Raw genomic sequence first — 22,434 nt, forward strand, 5'->3', positions numbered from 1 at the left:
TAAAAACCACCTCCAGCTGTGTGGCTCACCATGTTACTTGTATTAGCAGCTGTTGGTCATGTAGATACGTTCTGGATTTTATTACACTATTACTGAATACATACACAACAGGAATGTGCTTTCAGGGGTTCTAATGATGAGAGAGATTATTTCTGAACCACTGCCATGATGCGTACTTGGATGGAGCTTTAAATGGAAGCAGAAGCAACAAAAAAAATCATTGGCATCTTCAGTGTTTTCATTAAGAATACAGTAACTGTCTTATACCTTATATTTTGGAACATATTCTCCACTCACACAACTGAAAAATGTTTAATCTCTTGAAGCTCATCAGAGTGATCTGTAAAGTGTTAATGATGACAATGGCAGTGAAACATTCCAGTCCTGCCCCTTCATAAAGCACTCAGCGTAACACACCTGGATGAGGTGCACAGCAGTACCTGCTAATACAAGGCTGCAGGCAGACACAGAGACCCTAATGTGTCTGCAGGCGAGCAGCAGCAGCAGCAGCAGGGGGATAATGATAAAGTCTGGGACGTGTTTATGTTTGAGGCACTGGGTCAATTCAAACAGGCAGCATGAAAGCCACCTCTCTTTCATTTAGGCCCACAGAGAGGGGTCCTTCGGGGGTTTATCGCTGTCTGACTGGCTGCCAGAGACTGCGGTCATCACTGGCTCAGATCAGAGTAATGAGTCAACAGACGTAGCCGAGCACAAAGGCTCTTTTTTCAGTTTGTGTCTCTGTTTGTCTCGTTGCCTTTCCCTCCGTCTCCTCGCCCACTTTCTCTCGTCTCTTTCACTCTCGTCCACATATTTTCACGAGCGTCTCTTCCGCGAAAGTTCAGCCAAACACTTGGAGCACATTTTTCTTGCTTTTATGTTTTCAAGGTTAGCTGGTGGTTATGTCTTTATCATTTTGTCACTGACCTGTGCAGAGCGCATCAATCATCATAGCTTCGGCCCCTCGTATTACACAGATCTCGATTCCTTCTACCTTCAAACAAAGATTATCAAAAGCAATGTTATTTTTCTAATTACTGAAAAATATTCAGTCCATTGTTACAAGTGTGTGAATAAAATGAAGGTGGTTGTTATTGAAGTTCAGGGTGTATCAGACTACAGTCAGATTGTTCCCACTTACACAATATTAGATCCAGATCCTGACACGGTGAAATCCTAATCAGGGCCCTGGTAGTAATTTTAGTGAGCGTGACAAATGTGCACTACTCATGTCACATAGTGCAGCCTCTGCTGTGACGTGACTGAGTTCATGTAGGAAAATGTTTCAAGAAAATGTGTTTTTTATGGTTTTTATGTAAGGGGACCTATCATGATATTTTCCACCTCCACATTTCATACTTTATTAGCTTATACTAGGCCTGGGTGGCCCCAGTTTCTCTCCCTTTAAAGGCCCCAGTGCACCCGCTGCACTGGTCGCTTCACCTCCCACCAGTAATGTCACCGCACAGCCGCTTGTTTTTGTGCTCACCCCGACCTCACAGGTCACCGCTGCAGTTTTCTCCTGAACAAGAAGTAACGCCACGTCATGTGACTATATTAGAGATAACTGCTTCGTGTGACATCATACAGATCCAAGAGTAGAACAAACTGTCAGAAACTTTGTGTTTCCAGGAGTCTGAAGCCTGAACTTTGGCTCATGTGTGATTGAAGCATGTAACACTGTAACAGTGCACACCTGCCCACTTTAGGTTCCACTGAAACACCAGAGTTTAAAGATTTTTTAAGATATGAACTGATTTCAGGGTCTGTAAGTGTGTTCAGTTTAGTTTTGATTAGTTTCAGTTATAGTTTTAGTCATATTTGCAATAATTAAGTGTAACAAAATCCCAGTTTCATCATATCAGTCATTCTCTTCTGCTCATCCTTGGGTATGTTGCTATTCCAGCGACCATACCCTGCACCCTGGACAGGTTGCCAGTCTGTCGCAGGGCTAACACGCAGAGACAGACAACTCACATTCCCACCTATGGGGAACCAATGGGTTCTTTAAAAAGAAAAGGAAAAAGGAAATGAGGGCAGATGAACAACCTTTGGTACCAGGTACCTATAAAAAGATATATCTTGGCCCCAATGAGGCTATGAACTCTTGCAGAACCAGGTGTTCCTAATTTTGGTTCAAGTGAATTACTAAACTTTTTGAAGACAATTGACTCACACAGTTGTGTAGATATCCCGGTCTCCATCCATCCATTATCCTTTTCAGGGTCGCGGGGGGCGCTGGAGCCTATCCCAGCTGTCATAGGGCGAGAGGCGGGGTACACCCTGGACAGGTCGCCAGTCTGTCGCAGGGCCAACACACAGGGACAGACAACCATTCGCACTCACATTCATTCACACATTCACACCTAGTGGCAATTTGGATTATCCAATTAACCTATCCCCACACGCTGCATGTATATCCCAGTCTCAATAAACATATTCGCCAACGCTTCGTCTCGCTTGTGATGTTCCTGCGAACTGACCAACCAGTAGCCATCAGGTCGCCGATTGAAGCACTGCATTAATGTTTTTTGTGGAGTTGTCTCGGGATGCATCACGCTGCCTTGCCTGGAGTTAGCTTCTGTTTCTGGGGATGAGGGTTGGGCGTGCTCCCTGACCTTCAAGGTAAACTAGATTACCAATCAAAGCAATCCCAAATTAGACTCTGGCACTTTCTCCCGACTTTTGCTGACACGATTTTGCGCGTGGACGAAGCAGCAACACAGACGATTCGACTAACATACTGCCACCTGCTGGCATAGTGAGACACAGCAAGAAAAAAACCTGGAAACCACCTCATTTTCACGCTAGACTATTGTATGACACGCACACATCAGTGAAAACTAAACACATTTTTGCTATAAATTCAGTTAATTTTAGTTTTGTGAGCACTCATTACAGTTTTAGTTAGTTTTCCTTTTTTGGCAAAGTCTCGTTTTTATTTTTATTTCCATTAACGAAAATGTTTTTTCACTTCAAGTTTTCATTATTTCGTTAGTTTTCGTTACCAATAATAACCTTGCTAGGGAAGGCGTGTGTGTGTGTGTGTGTGTGCGTGTGTGTGTGTGTGTGTGTGTGTGTGTGTGTGTCTGTGGTACAGCTTTCTGTACCCACAGGGCAGCAACCAGCCCCCCACCTCCCCTTTTCCTGTCTCCCCCACTAAACAACAATCCACTGGATCCTGCCGCCGCTCAGCGTGTGCGCTGCAGACACACACGTATCACAGCTCTGCCTCAGCCCGGGTCACAGAGCAGCATATGTTCTATAATTATCCACAAAGAGAATCTTTCAGCTCAGAGCCAATATTTTCTCGTTAAACATTTCATTGACGAGTTGGTGGTGACGGCTGCCGCTCGATGTGGCTGCGAGGCTGCTAACAGTGTGAGTCTTACTTCGAGCTCCTGTTTCCTTCCATTAGCACAGTAAACAAACTTAGATGGTCTGCTCGCCAACCACTCTTGGAAATATATTCACTACAGTATCTTAACTGTCCACTGTGATATCAGTTTTATGAACAGCACATTATATTGTGCAACTGCAGCATGACAGTATAATGTATTTGAATGGGCTTCCTAATTTTAAAGAAAATGTGCTTTAAATACAAAATCACATTTAGAAAGGCAGCTAGATGCTTGTGAGGAGCAGTTTGATGCCACATACTGGAGAGTAAATCAACCGTGCAGTTTACTCAGCTACTTGTAACAAGGCAGTCAGAGAGCAGAGATATTGTTGATGTTGGCGTGAAGGTGACTTTACCACGAGAGATGAAACACAAACTGTTTCTTTAAAGTTCTTTTCGAGCTCAGGCAGCAAAAATGAACCTCTGGATTTATCCACGTGTCATTTTTAAAGCTGATATTTAAGAGGGTAAAAGGTCAAACTCATAAATGTCATAATACGACCGTCAGCTGTGTTTAAGGACAGTCCATCTCCAAATCATCTGCACTATTTAAGTTTGGGTTTCTCTGGTTTGGAGATTTCAGCGGAGAGGATGTTTGCGTTGTCTTGAATCTGATGGAACCAAATGGCATTCATGGTTAAGACTCCATCAACACATTTAAAAAACACTTTCAAAAAAGCAGGATCCCATTACAACCCTTGTTACATGTTTTTCATGTAACTATTTTCTTTCTGCGGTCTACATCCATCAGTGAAAAGACTCAAACAGCTAAAATTAAAGCTCAGCTGCATCGATCCTGTTACATACAAACACATTCAATTTCATACTTCCTGTTTAGTTTATGAAAAAGTAACATTATTGTTGCTTTCAGTGAGTTTTGTAAATTGATCAGTAAATCCATAATGAGTCATATCATCATCAGATGAAAGCTGTGGAATATAATTTCTAATTGTCTGTGATTGTAGTGATGTAACCTCCACTACACCAGTAAACACTAAAGTAAAAGTACTTACATAATTTTTACTATTACTGTCTAAAGAATCAGTTTTATGTCAGAGGCTCCATTTCCACATTTTTGCAGATTTCTTAGCTTCCCATCAGCTCGTCTGAATGGACACGTTTGCGCTGTTACTGAACAAAGTCAGAGCACAGACGATCACAGACACACTTAGACAACAGCACATTATCAGGCCTGGGTTTCCTGTTAGTGCTGCTCCCTCTGGGAGAAGAACATGTTGATGCATTTTCCTGCTTTCCCTGCACTCTTCCCTGATGTCAACTCACACTGAAGGCAGTGGACAGAAGGAACTCTCACCGGGCATGGGCATTGCTTCAGCACCTGCAGAGCACATTTACAGGACGTTTAAGCTGCATTAGGCCTGATGGTGATCAGAATTATCACGTTACTGAAGGAAAGATTTGTAACAAATTGATTATTGGCTAAACTGATTATTTTCTGAATTAATCCATTTTTTGATTATATGACTAATCTTTTAACTGAGAAGCAGTTTCTTTTTGGCTGTTGTTTATCTGCCTTAATTAAAACTCATCTCCAGTTTTTTTAACCCAAATAAAGTGACTTGTGGCCATGTCCGTGCGCACACAGAGCCAAGAAAGAATGAGCAGGATCCCAGCACATTTCAGTCAAAACACTGAATATGTTTCAGCTTGTTTTGGATCCATTCTTCTCCATCTGTCCCTCGCTGCTCAACAGAGGCTGACAAATGTGACTCCAAACTGTTCATCTGGCATCTCACATCACCAACCAACACAAAGCCCTTTCACAGGATTTTTACAAAGCTGGCAGTTTCAGCATTGGTCAGAGCTGGCAGTAAATCACAGGAGCTGTAGCATGTGTTTTTGGTCCGGTGACTGCTGACAGATGGAAAGCACAGGCATCTTGTTGACTCCTGTTGTTTGTTTTTGTCGGGCTTTAATGTTCTTTGCAGATGTTATTGCTGATTGTGAAACACAGAGACACTGCACGAAACGTCAGGCTCACACATGAAGGTATTTACATGTAAACATGAATTTCTACAACTCTGAGGGTACAAACCCAAAACACAGATTTGCTTGTTCATCCTGTTATAATCAAGGTAGGTCAACAAATTGGAAATGAGTTGGAATTTTTATTTAAAGATCAATAGCACTAAAATCTGTGTGAGAATATGAAGTCAGTACATGGTAAGCTTTGCATGAAAGACTTGCTCTCTAAAGGCTGACGTTTCACGGTGGGGGTAGGATTATGTCAGGGAGCTGCTCTGAGCTCCTTTTTATTTGCAGTGGTGATGGACGGCCTGACAGATGAGGTCAGGCAGGATGCTCTGTGGATGATGATGTTTGCAGATGACACGGTGATTTGTAGTGAGAGTAGGGAGCAGGTGGAGGAGAGCCTGGAGAGGTGGAGGTATGTGCTGGAGAGAGGAGAATCATAAAGCTAAAGGCTTGAAAAATGAAAAGTTTTCTGGATTTCTTCTGTTCTCAGTTTCCTTAGAAATCTGCTGCTAAATGCTCACTCATTAGCAGAGGGTGTTTTCCTCGTGTTATGAAGGTAACACAGTATCTTGTACTGCCAGCAGGACTGATTTACAGATTGTAAATAACAGCCCTTCTCAATGACTAACTTGCATGTTCCTCAAATAAACTGAAGCAATGTTACCTTGAAAATTGCTCATTATTGTGCCTTTGTTTCTAAAAAGAGCTTCTGAGGGGGTTTACCTTTTTTATGGGACTGTTTTTAATGTTTGGTGTTTTTTTATGACTAAAAACCTTCTTCCCCACATGTTAAAGTATAAAAAAAGAGCGAAGAATGAAGCTATTTGCATTTTTGGCTAACTGAATGAATTAATGAAAACCTGATGTTAGATAAATGTAGAAAAAAAATCAGCCTGCAAGTACCTGCAGTGTTTGCTGAAGAGGAAGGTGTGTATGAGAAATCTGCAGTTTGGTAACAGGTGATTATCTCCTTATCCACACACACACACACACACACACACACACACACACACACACACACACACCATAGCCTGATAACAGGTCCGGGATGAAGTGCAAACATGAACACGCGCAGATACACCAGAGCCCCTCTTACTGTAGCGTGACTGTAAGGTGTAGTGGAAGCTCTGCTCTGGTCTGACTGATCATTGGACTGATTGCTGGACATTTTAACTACGCTGCAGTCGTGATGGGCAGAAACTGATGTATAGAACAGATTTTTTTCTAACTTTAGGCCAGAATACAAACAACAACAGGAGCATCTAAACCAGAAAGCTGCAGGACAACAGTTTGACTTCAGGTCAGCTAACAGTAAGACCATAACGTGATGTTATTACGTGCTGTTTTTTAGCCGATGCTGAAGTTCTCATGGTTTGTTTTTCACCCTGTAAGTTCTTCAAAGCCACGTATGTTGTCGCCCGTCAGCATTTCTGAAGCTTTTACACAGATAGTGAACCCAGCAGCAGAAAAACATCTGATTTCAGTGGACCATCACACTGCAACACAAAGCCAACCTAATGTTTAGTCGACAGCTGCCTGAAAAGAATTACACAGCTCTTGGACTCAGTACTGGACAGTGAAGTCATTGTTCTATTCCCCCTTAAGACTATCTGCTAGGTGTGCATTTGTTGGTCTATGTCACTTACATTTCTCTGTTAAACCTGAACTTTTTCTAAAAAAGCAGAGTGACCATGGACCCGAGGAACACCCCATCCTAAATTCAGCAGAGGCCACGCCCATCATGGATGAACTGGATGTCGGGGAAGATGGCAGGAAAGGTTAGTAGTATTATTTTGTAATCCTATAAATAAATAAAACTAACTTATTGGAAAGCACTTTTGCGGTGGTGCTATGGTGGCTGCAGCTCCCTCTGCTGGCCAAACCTGAATACAGCGTGAATACTTCTGTAGTTCTGTTGAGTGTGAAATATTAGGAATATGTAACAAACAAAATGCAGTTGTGTTCTATGTATCGTGACATTGGCTACTGTAACTGAACAGTGATAGAATAAAGAGGGTACGTACCTCGACCTGAGCTGAACATGTCCTCCACACCGAGTGTGACTCGAGCATAGACTGTATATGAAAGATGAAGCCACCGTCACTTCACCCATTGTTTTTTGAGTTCCACTTTGAAGCCTTAATGTTTGCATGTTGGTTGTAGTCCTGTTTAATGTTGGGAGCCCGACATTCTCACTGTTATTTAAACAAGAAGGTCAAGTACTAACCTACTAGGTAAAGCCAGCAAGGCTAGTTAGCAAGCTGCATGAATAAAATGCACAACAATCAGAATAACAACTCTTAATTTGTGCTCAGCAGCATTCTAGACTAGGTTAGGATTTTACTCACCCAAACTAAAGCACAGACTTCTTGGATATTTCCAGTTACACGAGATAAATCATTTTTAGCCTCAGAGGCTGTGACTCAGAGTTATTTCCCTGGATATAGAAATGATCCAGACTAGTTAGCTGAAATTATTTCTTGAGGACATCAAGATGATGTCTCCCAATTTTACTTATTTGATTATGATAGGTATTTGGACAGAATAACTCTTTTTATACTATCTTTATGGTAAAGAATCCTTACAGAGAATCGTGGTTCCTGATCTGAATGTCTACACTGGGCCAAACCTCTGAAGATTTTTATGTCAATTCATCTGTAAATTGGATGTGGTCCTGAAACCAAGACCGAACTGAACTAATCACATTACCTTTTAACATCCATTTCCACTAAAATTAGTAAAGAAACCAAAAAAATCAATTGGCCAAATTATGATTTCTATGCTCAGCAGTGCCTGTGACGAACAGTACACGGCCTTTTGTCAGTTCTGTGACATAAAGCATCTCATGACAGAAACCTGAATTCTCACATAAAACTGTTCTGACATTATTATGGTCATCAGACCGCAATTTGAATTTTTTAAGTGCGAAAAAAAAGAAAGTAAAAAAATATCATTATATGTTGTGAAAAGAGAAAAAAAACATCTGGAAACTAGGGTTCAATTTGATAAGTGAAGTTTCGAAAGACCAGTCAATGGTGACATGAACTGAGTGGAGCTGTCATAAACGAATGCCTGACATGTGAAAACATCTTATTTACCATCGTCCACGTCAGCCTCTGATAATGATGCCGCACCGCCCCCCTGGGGTCATGACCCTGAGGTTAAAATGGTGACAGATAATCTTACCTTTCAGACATCCGTTTAGAAAGTTTCTGAGTCTCAGTTTATCAAAAGTCAAATGAAACAAGCAAAGAAAGACTTAATTTACAGGTTTGAAGTGTTAGCGCTCACAGTGAAAGTGAATCGGTTCTTGTTAATGTGACTATTAAGGGAAGCTGTGTGTCTCCTTTCATTCTCTGTTTCTTTTTGCTTGTTACTAAACTGTACTAACTCTAAAACTCAAGCTCCATCAAACCTCTATGAACGAGTAGCAGTTCAACAGTAACCCTGCTTGTTGAAAAATGCCACAAGTACCTGACACGTCAAGCTCAACTGCCAGAAAACACTTTCAAAGAAAGAAAATTGAGCTGCCCTGATAGATCCCTGTATCTGATAGTTATTCCTCTGAAGAATAATTTGCACTGATTTGAATTTTACTTTCAGTTTATGAGCAGACATTATTAAAATGTCATTTTTACCTTATCTGTCAATTGAGAACAATGAATCTTCTGGAGGCACAAATATTTCTTATTTAAACAGCTGGATTTGGGGTCAAACATCATGATGGTGAAATACTGGCTCCACATCTGATTGGGTCACTTGTAAGATTGTTTCCCGACTTGTCACAAATACACACCTCAGATTATAAAGCACTGTGCAACAATCTCGAGTCACCTCGATTTCATTAACGTTGGAAGTAGGTGCAGCGATTTATGAAGAGATGTTCTGATATAATCTGGCACACTTCCTTCAGATTGGCTTCAGCAGTCTTTCCACTGATAACATTTCTGCTGAAGCTTGAATAGCAGATGGATCAAATAAAGATCCAGATGCTTTTCTCAGGTTCTCTGTTGGGTCTTTGCTGGATTCTCTTCCTGTTTCTTAAGGACATGACTTCAGACACTGTTCATCTGAAGCAGACAGGTTTTTGTTTTAGGCATACACTGCACACTATGATGAGATATATCAAGTTGCTGGCTAATATTTCTTTGGTAATCACCTTGTTAATACAAAAACACATTTTTATGTTTTCTTTTATAAATAAAAAATAGATAAAAACATTTAGAGATAAGTGGCTTAACAAACAAAAACATTGTTTTGCTGCAGATAACTTGAAAAAAACAAGATAATCTCCTTTGGAAACAAAAAATAAAGAAATGAGGGAAGCCTCAAGGCTGTGGCCTGTGCACAGATATGGAATTAGGCATGCATCATTCAGTACGATAAAACTTAAATGTCCACAGTTGTGTTAATAAACTGTGGTTATCATTGTTCTGTGGGCTAAACTGCTTCCTTTCACAACAGTAATGCTACACATCAAAAAACAGCCTCGTCTCTCTATCGGCGTTGTGTAAAGCTGCCAAAGACATCTGGTATATAACACACACCAGCAGCTTGGAAAAAACTGCAATATTTTATAGAACGGGAACAAAAACAAACTTGATAAATCTGAGGAGGCGAATCAGTAAACAAATAAAGGGTGTAAAAAACATTCCTGCTACACAGACTTTCATTAAAGGTCTGCTTTTTAGACAGATCAATGGATGGCAGTGTTTTCTACTGACTTTATGTTCTGTCAGTGTGAATATGACTGAACATATGCAATGTTAAGAGGAAGCACTGAGATTAAAACAGCAGGTGAAAGAGCAAGATGTGGAAAAACAGAAAGGACAGAAGTTGTGACGCACAGTTTGACTGACAGGCTGGACTCACACTGAGAGGAAAACACATCAGCTCTGAGCTTCAGAGATTAGAAAGCCGGACAGAGACGGAGGTCATATGTTTGTGTAACATAAAGAGAGCCAGAGTGAGCGTGAGGGGAAAGAAAGGATGTAGAAAAGCTGGAGATCAGAGAGAGCAGTTTGGATGTATACAGTGAGACGGGCGGAGAGGCTGCGGTTGTTCTGTAGGCGGTTTGGGGTTTGAGTGGCAGCTGGAGACCATATTGAGATGAACACAGCACTTCTTGTTGTTAGATTTAGATTAGAACCAGATGTAAGTCTGCTACTGCGAGCAGTTTCACTACCTGCCTGTCTTTGAATTACACCCCGACTTCCTCCACCGCCTTTTATTATCATCTGCCCGCGAACATAAACGGACCTGAGCCCGGTTATATAAAGACCTGACTGCGGCTCAGGTGGGTAGATTATCATCAGCAGGATTATTAGGAGTACAGAGCCTGTCAGGGTATGTGTCCTCTAAATGCATCGCATGCAGGGAATAATACCGTTATACAAAAGGACTGAAAGTCTGAATGTGGCTGTGCAGAACAGCTTCTCAGTCCCAGCTCTCCTTTTATTTAAAACACAAACAAACTTAGGTCTAGGTTGAGTCTGTGTCGTAAACCTTTGGACAAACAAAAACTCACCAATGTTTGGTTTTATGCATTTAGTGCAAAAGAGAAATTCATTTTTTCATCTCGTCAGCATGTGAGACAACAAATAAAGTCATCGACAGCTGTTTAACTAACAACGTTTTACCACTCTTTCACAAACATATCTGGATATATTTGTAGTTCATTGCATTTCTGTTTTGATTCACTTGAGTAGTTCTCAAAAATGCAAAAGGAAAAATAAAAAATAAAGAAAAACTGCAGCTATTCATGCAATTATTGGCTGAATGAGTTCCAGACTGAGCACTGCATTATTATTCATAATGACACACACTTTTTTTTCCCTAGAAAAAGGAGGTGTGGACCCCTTGTACCCAGTAATTTGTACCCATGGCTGCATTGATAGCCCAGGAGCCCCTCTTTAGTCACACCTGCACTGCTGACCCGTGTAAAGTTTCCCAGAGACAGGGCATCGCTGATCATGCGCCTGTATCATGACTCTGTCAACTCCAGTCTGTCCACCTGCCTGTATGGCTGTATGATTAAGCTTCTCTCTGACTGACTGTGTTGACTTAACCACGTGAGCCCTGACCCGTCTCTGTGCTCGAGCAGACTCTCCCTGAATGGTGGCTTTGACTGCCTGAAGCATCACCTCCAGGCAACCAGTGTGAACCCAAAGCCTCTTTCCCTCTGTCTTACACTATTTTCAAATGTGATGCTTTTTAAAAATCAAAACATGAACATCTGTCAGCACATTTTAGTGACCTTTAATTATCTTTCCACTTCATTTCACTGACTCATCATTTGTTTCACTTCAATGTAAATACTTACTGCAGCTAAAACCGTACAAAAATCATAATAACATCAGTGAGAACTTGTCTTATTAGTGCATTATTATCATGATCAATACTTTTTCCAAAGATCAATGGTGTCTTTGAGTTCATCTGAGCCAAACTGGACCTTATCCAACATCCAACTTTCAGAGGCTTTTCCAAGCTCCTTAAATTTTGAAAGCCTCCTTGGAAACTCTCAGTCACAAACTGCTTGTGTTGGCATTTGACTAACAATTATTTTCATTAACAATTTATCCACAGATCATTTCAGTGAATAATAACTTAACTGTTTTCTCTGAATGCCACAGAATAACTCAGTTTTGAGTTTTATTTTCCTCCCAGAAGCTGAGCCCATTTTTTTAGTTTAAAATTTAAAGATTTTTACTTTAATCAAGAAAAACAGCGAATTGTTGCATTTTAAAGTCCAGTCTGTTTGACTGGATTACTTGAAAACTGGTTAAAATTATTAATCAGATATTAAATTAAGACAATTCAGTTAAAACTTTCATGCACACATATCACATGTGACCATATTACACGATGAACTCGATGATTTCTGCTTTGGGATACCTTTGCTCCTGAAGCAGGCTGCAAAGCACCGCATTGTCCTGCACACATCTCCTATTTCACTCGGTTAAATGAAGTTTACATGATGCGACACTGTGATCTGACTCATCGTGTTAATCTCTGCTTTAAACAGTTTCACCGTGTAATCAATCTTACACTTCGTTTCCTCTCAGAAACACTGCTGCACCGACCTGGCTTCCCCGAGGCAGACACCGCTCTGTTATACCCCCCTCCCCTGTCCCCGGACCCAATCAGCCCGCTGACTCACCTGGGGACGCTGCCGTCCGGACACGATGCAGCACGGACGGGTGGATGGGACAGGTAAGACGGAGAACCAGCCGGGTGCTCAGACCTCCGCGACAAAAGTCCCGAAACACACGCACGCAGGGCGTCCCGGGTCGGGAAAGGTGAGGTCACGGTTTGCTGGAGTTTATCCCAAAGTCTCGGAGAGGAGGTGAGGAATGAGCGCGTGGACGTGAAAAAGTTTCAGGTCAGCTTCGTGTTTCTGCCGCGCTGACCTTCCCTCGGTTTTACTCACTGTTGGAATGAAGTGGTGCAGTGATGGTGAGGAGGTATAAAAGTGCCAAGAAGTATTTGGGGAGGTAGAGACCCCGCCCCCCGGCCTTTGAAATCCGAACAATGTTGAGCGCGCGGAGAAGTTTGGAGAGGTGAGACCTGCTACGGCGCACGAGCGCACAAATGTTTCTGCTTCCTAAAGTTCATCAAGTGTTTTACAGATAATTTGTGACTGATCAGTGACTCTCTAATGTTCAGCTTTCTCACTCTAATGTCATTACTAAAGTAATGTGATTACATTAACAGTTTTGAGGCCAAAGAAAACGAGTCCCATGTGGCAGGAACTGTTCATGTCAGACGAACCAAAACAGTTTGAATTATGATATTTATGTTAAAATCCTGCACATGATAGGATATTTGTTTTTATGAATAAGTCATGTGACCTGAACATATAATCTGATTGGGTGTTACTGTCTTTCTGGCATTTAGCTCTGAAAACTTAAATGTATTTTGAAAAAGACTGGAGCATAGACTGTATATAAAAGATGGATGTATCCAACTTGGCATGGCAGCTTAGTTACTGAGGTCCAGTTTTAAAGCTGTGCATTTAAGCTGTTGCTTTCTTGGTTTTGTGAACCCAGATGTGCTGAGGTCTTTCCTGAAGCATGCTTCATTCTCATTTTTTATTTGGGAGTTGCAGGAAGCATTTCTACATAAACCCTTATACAGCTGGACTTTATTTTGCAAACAGAATGGTCGCCCCCTGCTGGTCATCAGAAAGAAAGCTGCTTTATAGGGTATTTCCACGTCACTGTCACGCTTCAGACTTAAAAGCTACAGCCATCTTTTATATACTGTCTATGGCTTGGAGCTCCACTTCTGTTTTGGTTGAAGCAACATCTTATCCCATAATCGTATCCTGGACCAGTCAGCCCACAAATCACACACTGGTGTCCAAACTACAGCAACCAACAATTCCCAGTAGTTCAGAAAGGCCCCAGTCACACAGGCGACCATCTGGCAGCCACTGGTCATAAGGGGAAAATGAGTATTATCCCAAACAGTTGCAGGTGGTTACTGAAGGTTTCTGGCAAGCCCCATGCAGACCTAGAGATCGATCAGAGACCAACCTGGTAATCACCAGTTGCTAGGAAACCATGCATTCTGCAACCAGTTGGTATGCGGTTGTAGGAGGTTGCTGGCAGTTTCTAGAATAAAACTGGTCACAAAGAGGTTTCACATGATGTACCAAAAACCTCCCGGTGGTTTGCATGGAAGACCCCAACTTGTCTGCAAACACTGTTTGCCTTCAAAGTAAACATGTCAGTAAGGTTCAGCTTGTATTTTAAAGGTAAATGTTTTCTATTTTCAGTTTGCGTCCCACTTTTTTAGGTTTTACTGCAGCCCACAGTGTAAATATTGAGTTTTTGCAGACAAGTCGACACTTCCATGCAAACTACAACTGACCTGGGCAATCTGCTCGAACCCAGCAATCACATAGAGGGTTTAGGTGCAGTCCTTTCTATGTGACCAGTTTCACCAAACAATAGCTGCAAGCTCGAAACTCCAGCAGCCACTCACAACCAGTCGAGAAATACACTTTATTCTTCATCAACCTCCTGCTCCTCACCAGCTTGGATCTAAATTCTCTGAAGGTTGTAAAACTTCTAATTTAAAAAACTTTTCTTCCACTTGTGGATTTTAGGGCCCAGACACCTGTTGAGTTCATCATACTAACAAACCCAGTAATTGTAGTGATTTTAAACTTTCAAATACTTGTGTGCTAGAACAACATCTGGAGCAGAAGATGTAGATGCAAGTGTATTTCTGTCCACCCCTCCCCCCGTCCTTCTTCAGTTCATTCTGTGTTCCTGGTGTGAAATACCAGGAGCCCTGCGCTCCTGACGCCTGCCCTTTGACCTGTGAAAATGTGAAGGTCTAATTTAAACTACATACTGGTGAAGACACACACAGCCATTCAAGTCTGAACCCTGACCCGTGGAGAGAGGCGTTAGTAGGATCTGATGTTCAGTACAGCTGGCCAAGCAGGCGCTCGCCCTTATGGAGACCAGCTGGTCTGAATACATGTGTCATCATCAGGGTCGAGATTATAGAAGGACTTGTATCCTTGGTGACTTTTCTAAGTGCACAAATAATATATTTGCTAAATGCTTTCTGTGCTCAGTAACAGTTTAAGGGCTTCAAAAATAATATAAACCATAAGAAAGAGAAGTGATACTTTTTTTTTTCCATTTTTTGTGATTTTAGAGTTATTGTAATAGAACTGAGTTAAAGTTTGTTGTTTGCCATAATAGGATTGGAAATATTTCTTAAGAGTTGTTAAAACATGAATTTCTTTCTACTTAAAGCTTGAAGTCATGTTTCTGTACTGAAGAGTCCAAAGTCTGCATGTGAAGCTCAAACATCCACTGTGCCATCTCTGTTTGGGACTTTAGTCACTCTCAGTTTCTCTACTTTTTTAATATCTTAATATCCAGATAATAGTTGTGAATGGAAAGTATTTGCTCTTACCTTAAATTTGTGTGAGAACTTGGTGGCTGCCACAGGAAACCACAGCAGGTTGATTTTTAACCACTTACATAATTCAGCTGTCTTTTGAGTCCTTCCTTATTCCCTTGCCTTCCTCCTCTCCTCTCCTCCTCTCCTCCTCTCGTGTCGATAGTCTTCATTAGGAGTAGCATTCCAGACTCCAGGCCCCGGGGTCGTAACTCTGTGTCTGGCTCCTCATTACATCGCTACAGCGGGGAGAAAACACAGCTAATGTGACAGGCGCTATTGTTAGCAGAGCAACACGGGGTCAGTCAGCTTGTTCTTTCAGCCTTTTGCCTGCTGTTCAGCTCAGCATTTAAAATCTAATCACACAGAAGGAGGCCGCGTTAACAGAAGTAATGAACACTTTACAAAGTAAAAAGGTTGTAAATAACCTGCTCAAACTCAGGATTAAATGAATAGAAAAAGATAAGATAAGATACCTTTATTAGTCCCACAAGGGGAAATTGTGGGACTAATAAAAGCATTAAAATCTAAGTGTAAAGCCTTTATTTGATTAAAGCACTGCTTTGTTGTCTTGTAATTACAAAAGACCCAGCAAGTGGAAACATAATATCAAATACTAAATGTCCATTCAGAAAACCCAAGTCTGTATTTGTGCTTCAGGAATCTTTTGTCCACTTAGTCTAGTTTTGTTCTGGCAGTGGCTCACCTGCTGTTCACTTACCTGCTGTCAAAACATGAAATATCTAAAATTTAATGACCGGAAATAAGACTTTGAGGGTTTTTTCTTTAAATTAAATGTCAATCAGAGGAGAAAATGAACAATACATGAAACAAATAATGTGATTAAACAATAGCTTTTAAGTTCTGCCTATATTTGAATAATGTTTCTCTTTATTTGCAAGAAAAACCAAACATGCATACACATCCATATATCTCCGTTGGCGTATGTTCATATTAAACATGGCCCAAGTTTTGAATAGTGAGGTCAGGGTATGTACAAGGAGTCCACCCTGTTCTAAAAGTTTTATCCTTTTGACTGTTTTAACTGTGAACATGTAAATCTACTAAAAAATGAAAAATATGGATCCAGACATGAGCAAAGATGCTCTGTGGAACAAAATGAAACAAGAAAAAACCAGAGGCCAGAAGAAGAAATGAAATAAGCATGAATGCAGAAGTCAAGTGATCAACAAAGAAAAGCAACCATAGATCTAAACTGTAAATCTAAACTGCATATAAAGTAGCATGAATTGAATAATAAACTGCATGTATATGCATCAGCATATGTGTATTAACATGTTATTTTTGTACAAGTAACCTGTAAGTTAACTAGTTCTGATCAGACAGGATTATTTTGCTTTCATTTGGTCCCGAGTCTGTATCTGAAACTTAAATTTGTGAAAATGTGACATTACTGCGTCTCCTGTCTTTTCTCTCTGTGCTGGTAGAAACAGGCGAATGTTTTCCAGCTATAAAAAGAACTGTTCCATGTTTTAATGAGTCTCTAACAACACTGTTATCCCATCTTTGGCTTGCCTGTATTTATATCTGCTGCTGTTGAGTCTCTTCTAAAGATGGATGGAGTGTCTGCTGATGATAATTGTGTGCTTAGTCTGAGCTACTTTGTGGGAACATGAAAAAAAGTGTAATTCAAACTACAGTGGGATTCGTTTCTTGATAACATGGTGGTAAAACTCTAGTCTGCTTCATTCATGTGTCACTCAGCTTTGTTTTTTTAAGGGAACGAGCAGGTTTTCACCACTTTAACCACGTCCATGTGTTCGTTTATGATGGCAGTGAGCTGTCTGCCTGAAACGGAGTCTCGTTGCACACATTTAGTTTCTGTGAAAAACACCAAACTGGGCTGAGATGCTGCAGACATCACACAGAGTTTAGAAACGGGCCTGATTTAAAGTCAGACGATGATGGTGATGGAAGATGTTTTGGAGCACTGGTCATTCCTGTATTATGAATATTTGTGACCCCTGATTTTTCCTGAAGTGCTACAGTGATGTTCACACTTGTAGATAAACTAACAACTGCTGAGTTATTTTATGTCATAAAATTTGCACAAACATTTGCACCTCCATCAACACTTTTATGCATAGTTTTTCTGTTGAGCACCATCAGAATCTTGGCTTTTCCTCACAAACACACTATGTGTTGTTTTTTGCGTTTCTTTGTGACAAACATCCTTGTCGTCCAATCAGGAGACTGAACTCAGGGTTTCAAGGCTGTCAGTTACTGGGAACATCAGCAGATCTAGGACGAGAAGCCCACGCAGACCAGAGTGTCACCATCCTGCACGCCAAGGTCGCTCAGAAGTCCTACGGCAATGAGAAAAGGTGTGGTGATGATTTTATAGAAATAAAATAGATTACACAAATAATCCAAAAACAGTTGATTCTGTTCATCTGGATGTAACGTTTTCAGTGGGAGAAACATTTTGTCACTCATCCAGGTGACTTCTTCAGTCTCAGCTGACTGCAGGTTTCCCCAACTTTATAAACAGTTTATTTGCACAATGACTGAAACCAGGCGCATGAATAAACAATGGGCTGTGAGGTCAGTTTATGATCATTAATCTGCGTGCATTAATCTCATTGATCAATGATGATGATGATTGAGCATGCATCAAGACATTACACAAATAAACTTGCAGCATTAACACATTTTATTAAACCCAACACAGAAATCTTTTTCTAACAAACAGATTAATCTGACTGATCTGAGGGACAGGCTCAGATTTCCAAGTTTATTTGGCAGTTACTTTAATATCTACACAGATCCACAAAGTGTCATAAAACAGTGATAAAATGATTTCCTCGAGAACAACAGATGATTTCTTTTGGACCCAAACCCCAAAGAAATCCTGTTTGCTTACACATGAAGTCACAGAAATGAATAAGAAATCTGCAACATATTTGACATTTGGTGGAAACTTAATAACAAACCAGTCATTTCACCTCTAGCTACAGCTAGCAACTGGCACACAAAACTAAAATTAAAGATGAGATTAAAGACTTGAAGTAGAGGAAGGTGAATATACTTTTGAGTTTTTGAGAAACTGCAAAGTTTATTTGCAGTTTTTTATGTGCAGCCAGTTTCATGAGAGCCAGGCTGTGTGTTAAGGATAATTTGCATGATCAAAACTCCTTTGTTATTTGATTTTCTAATGTCATATTCTGTCCTGCAATATTCTTTTGAAGATTATTATTCATGATGTAATTTGTTCTTCTGTGTGTCCTGTAACTGCCCTGAGCTGTCATATTCATGCAGCTGAATAAGGCTGATGTGAACTGGCTGCACGTTCACCTTCTTTAACCATTATTATGCACGACAGTTAGAGTTGTGAACAAACAAGTTTCTTATAATTAAACTTGCTTTATGTTGAGCAGGACATGCATTTGAATAAATCAAAGAAAGCTTTATTTGTCTGACCAGTCATGTGATTTACATTTCACAGTATTTCCCATTAGTGAGACTGAGTTTGTTGCCCGTGATGTTTAAGGCAGAGAAACGTTTTGTAATACCTGTAATACACACGAGACTCACCTGATTTTAACAGATGAATGAACAGAAGAAGAAAATCTTAATGTAGAGATTAGTGAAATCATGAGCACGTGAACTGGTTTAGTGGGATAAAATCTGCTGTTTCATTGACTGTTTCTGCATCACCTCCAGGTTCTTCTGCCCTCCTCCTTGTGTTTACATCACTGGCCATGGATGGAAAGTCATGCAGGACCATTTAAAAGGTACATAAAGATGATTATAGTCAGCTTTACATTAAAATTTGAGTGAATTTTATGTCTTACATTCTTCCACTCACTGCTGTTTTTCCTTCTCATTGTCTTTTCCATCCAGCGGCCGGTTATGGCGACTCTGTGTATCGAGTGTGTGGTTACATGTGCCTGGACAGCTCCAGCCAGTCACAGGCAGACGCATTCAAACTGGTGTTCGATGAACAGCCAAACTCCAGGGTGAGAGCTCTCTGGTGGCCGTGAGCAAACCTCTGTTTATGTCGACAGTCGTTCCCGGTCAGAAAATTCCTTTTGTGACACAGACACTAATTTTCTGGGATTTACGCTCCCCCTTTGTCAGAATCAGAATCAGAATCAGAAAGGGTTTTATTGCCAAATGTTGAGCAGGTTTACAACATTAGGAAATTGCTGCGGTGCTTCAGTGCAAACATACTGTCATAAATAGCACTTAAATAGACATGAAAAAAATAAAAGTAAGAATAAGAATTAAAAGTGCTACGTAGAAAGATATATACATGAGTGCAGGTGGTGATCAGTGCCAAACATGGAATGATGCAGTGAACACAGCGTAGGGTCATGTGTTAGTGGTGGGAACAGTCATATGGTTATTGTTCATGTGTCCAACAGCAGAGGGGAAGAAACTGTTCTTATGGCGAGAGGTTCTGGTGCGAATGGACCGGAGCCTCCTACCTGAGGGGAGCAGGTCAAATAGACTGTGTCCAGGGTGAGAAGGGTCAGCTGAGATCCGAGCTGCACGCCGCAATGTCCTGGAGGTGTACAGGTCCTGCAGAGATGGGAGTCTGCAGCCAATCACCTTCTCAGCAGAGCGCACAACACGCTGCAGTCTCTGTTTGTCCCTGATAGTGGCTCCAGCGTACCACACGGTGATGGAGGAGGTGAGGATGGACTCGATGATTGCAGTGTAGAACTGCATCATCGTCCGTGTTGGCAGGTTGAATTTCTTCAGCTGCCTCAGGAAGTACATCCTCTGCTGGGCTTTCTTGATGACGGAGGTGATGGTGGGCTCCCACTTCAGGTCCTGGGTGATGGTGGTACCCAGGAAGCGGAATGAGTCCACAGAGGTGATGGGGGTGTCAGTCAGGATGATGGGGGGAGTGGAGCTGTGTGCTTCCTGAAGTCCACAATAATCTCCACTGTCTTCTGGGCATTCAGCACCAGGTTGTTGTGGCTGCACCAGGACACCAGACGTTCAACCTCCCTCCTGTAGGCAGACTCATCCCCGTCCGAGATGAGCCCAATAACGGTGGTGTCATCTGCGAACTTGATTAGCTTGACAGACTGGTGGGTGGAGGTGCAGCAGTTGGTGTACAGGGAGAAGAGCAGAGGAGAAAGAACACAACCCTGAGGGGAGCCGGTGCTGTTGGTCCGGGAGTCCGAGACATTCTTTCCCAGCCTCACATGCTGCTTCCTGTCCGTCAGGAAGTCAGTGATCCACCGGCAGATGGGATCAGGCACATTCATCTGGGAAAGCTTGCCTCGGAGATGGTCTGGAAGGATGGTGTTGAAGGCAGAGCTGAAGTCCACAAACAGGATCCTGGCGTAGGTTCCTGGGGAGTCCAGATGCTGCAGGATGAAGTGTAGGGCCATGTTGATGGCGTCATCTACAGACCTGTTGGCTCTGTATGCAAACTGCAGGGGGTCCAGGAGGGGGGCTGTGAGGGTCTTGAGATGGGAGAGAACCAGGCGCTCAAATGACTTCATGACCACAGATGTCAGAGCCACGGGTCTGTAGTCATTTAGTCCAGTGATCCTTGGTTTCTTGGGGACAGGGATTATGGTAGAGGACTTGAAGCAGGCAGGCACATGACATGCCTGCAGTGAGGAGTTGAAAATGCCAGAAAACACTGGGGCCAGCTCGTTTGCACAGTGTCTGAGGGTGGCAGGAGACACACCGTCTGGGCCGGGAGCTTAGTTATCCTCCGTTATCCGTTAGTTATCCTCTCAATTCATCTCCAGGTGTTCACTGATGGGGGCTGAGGTGGCACCAGCGAGCCATCTGCATCCATCCATCCACGTCTTTGTCCTGAACAGTTTTCTGAAGATTTGCAGAATTTATTAATTTATTATTTTCAGACATAACTGATCAGAGATGCTATAATGATGCTGATGATTAAACTGAAATATTAATACAAAGTCAGTAATACCCATACGCAAAAGTTTAATTAATTATGCAAAGTTACACAGTAATTAGACCAAAATTGTTGCCGTTACCATTCCAGTCTTACATGTCTCAAATGATCATCACTGTGAAATCTAACTAAAATTTAGATTTTGGGAAGTGAATTTTGGTAACATGACGGCTCTAAAACGTGATAATAGAGTGTAAAAAAATCAGAATATACCTGACAGCTCCACACATCAAGTTAATGTAAAATCCTTTTTTAATAGAAGTACACTGAGTGTCTTTGGTTGCCCCTCAGTGGAATAAGAGTGTTGGAGTGAAAGCATCACAGAGCAACACTGTGATCATCTGTAACGCTCAGAAAGCCAAACGACATTCTGAGTTTCTTTAAGTTTGGATCGAGCTGAATATCAGCACTAAAACTGCGACTCAAGAGTTGTCAGTTCATCTTGTAATCGGAAGGTTGCCGGTTCGAGCCCCGGCTCCGACAGTCTCGGTCGTTGTGTCCTTGGGCAAGACACTTCACCCGTTGCCTACTGGTGGTGGTCAGAGGGCCCGGTGGCGCCAGTGTCCGGCAGCCTCGCCTCTGTCAGTGCGCCCCAGGGTGGCTGTGGCTACAATGTAGCTGCCATCACCAGTGTGTGAATGGGTGGATGACTGGATATGTAAAGCGCTTTGGGGTCCTTAGGGACGAGTAAAGCGCTATACAAATACAGGCCATTTACTTTTTAAATGAAATCTGCTTCCTGCATTCTGCACTTCTAGTTCTCATTTCTATAATTCACACACAGGAATATGTGACGTTTAGCCCCAAATATCCAGAGTGCCTCACCAAACAGGTGAAGTGCACAAAAAACTGCCAGACATGATTAGTGACCAGCACAAGCAGAAATCAGAAACACAACACTTTAAGTTTTCATCTGCCACAAGATACAGAGTGGAGGTCAGGGTCAAACACATAACACAGGGAACTGTTGTTGTTGTCTGATGTGTTTCAGAAATTCTTTCTTTTTATTTCATCTTTTTCGTGTTTTCAGCGGCTGTTTGGTTCGTTTTAGGCACCAAAACGACTCTGTACAGTTTTAGGAAGGAAAATAGTCACGAACTGATTTAAGATGGGTCCTTTCACAACCATAAGCACACATCTGAACTTTCTTTGTCACCACGTTGGTTTGGCTGAAAAGAAGCAGCAGTGATGAAACCTCGGCTTT

At 41.7% G+C, this 22,434-nt stretch overlaps 2 protein-coding genes across 10 annotated transcripts in view; one reads left to right on the plus strand and one right to left on the minus strand.

The window, feature by feature from the left end:
• matn4 (matrilin 4) overlaps positions 1-12,830 on the minus strand; it is a 30,137-nt gene extending 17,307 nt beyond the window's left edge. For 2 of the 5 annotated variants that reach the window (XM_080891135.1, XM_080891136.1), the window contains exon 1: positions 12,555-12,830. The gene's annotated coding sequence lies outside the window, so the exon portion shown is untranslated. Of the gene's footprint in view, positions 1-927; positions 995-7,419; positions 7,471-12,554 lie in introns of those variants that run through there. The other 3 variants (XM_080891133.1, XM_080891132.1, XM_080891134.1) reach the window with 3 other exon arrangements.
• Positions 1,008-22,434, plus strand: part of rbpjl (recombination signal binding protein for immunoglobulin kappa J region-like) — a 30,964-nt gene continuing 9,537 nt past the window's right edge. For 4 of the 5 annotated variants that reach the window (XM_080891140.1, XM_080891138.1, XM_080891141.1 and 1 more), the window contains exons 1-4: positions 12,826-12,954; positions 17,530-17,664; positions 19,004-19,074; positions 19,184-19,299. In XM_080891140.1, the coding sequence (XP_080747266.1) occupies positions 12,926-12,954; positions 17,530-17,664; positions 19,004-19,074; positions 19,184-19,299 (351 nt within the window). In that variant the 5' untranslated portion in view covers positions 12,826-12,925. Of the gene's footprint in view, positions 7,174-12,459; positions 12,608-12,825; positions 12,955-17,529; positions 17,665-19,003; positions 19,075-19,183; positions 19,300-22,434 lie in introns of those variants that run through there. The other variant, XM_080891142.1, reaches the window with a different exon arrangement.

The sequence above is a fragment of the Rhamphochromis sp. 'chilingali' genome (genome assembly GCF_963969265.1).
Source record: "Rhamphochromis sp. 'chilingali' genome assembly, chromosome: 9".
Lineage (NCBI taxonomy): Eukaryota > Metazoa > Chordata > Actinopteri > Cichliformes > Cichlidae > Rhamphochromis > Rhamphochromis sp. 'chilingali'.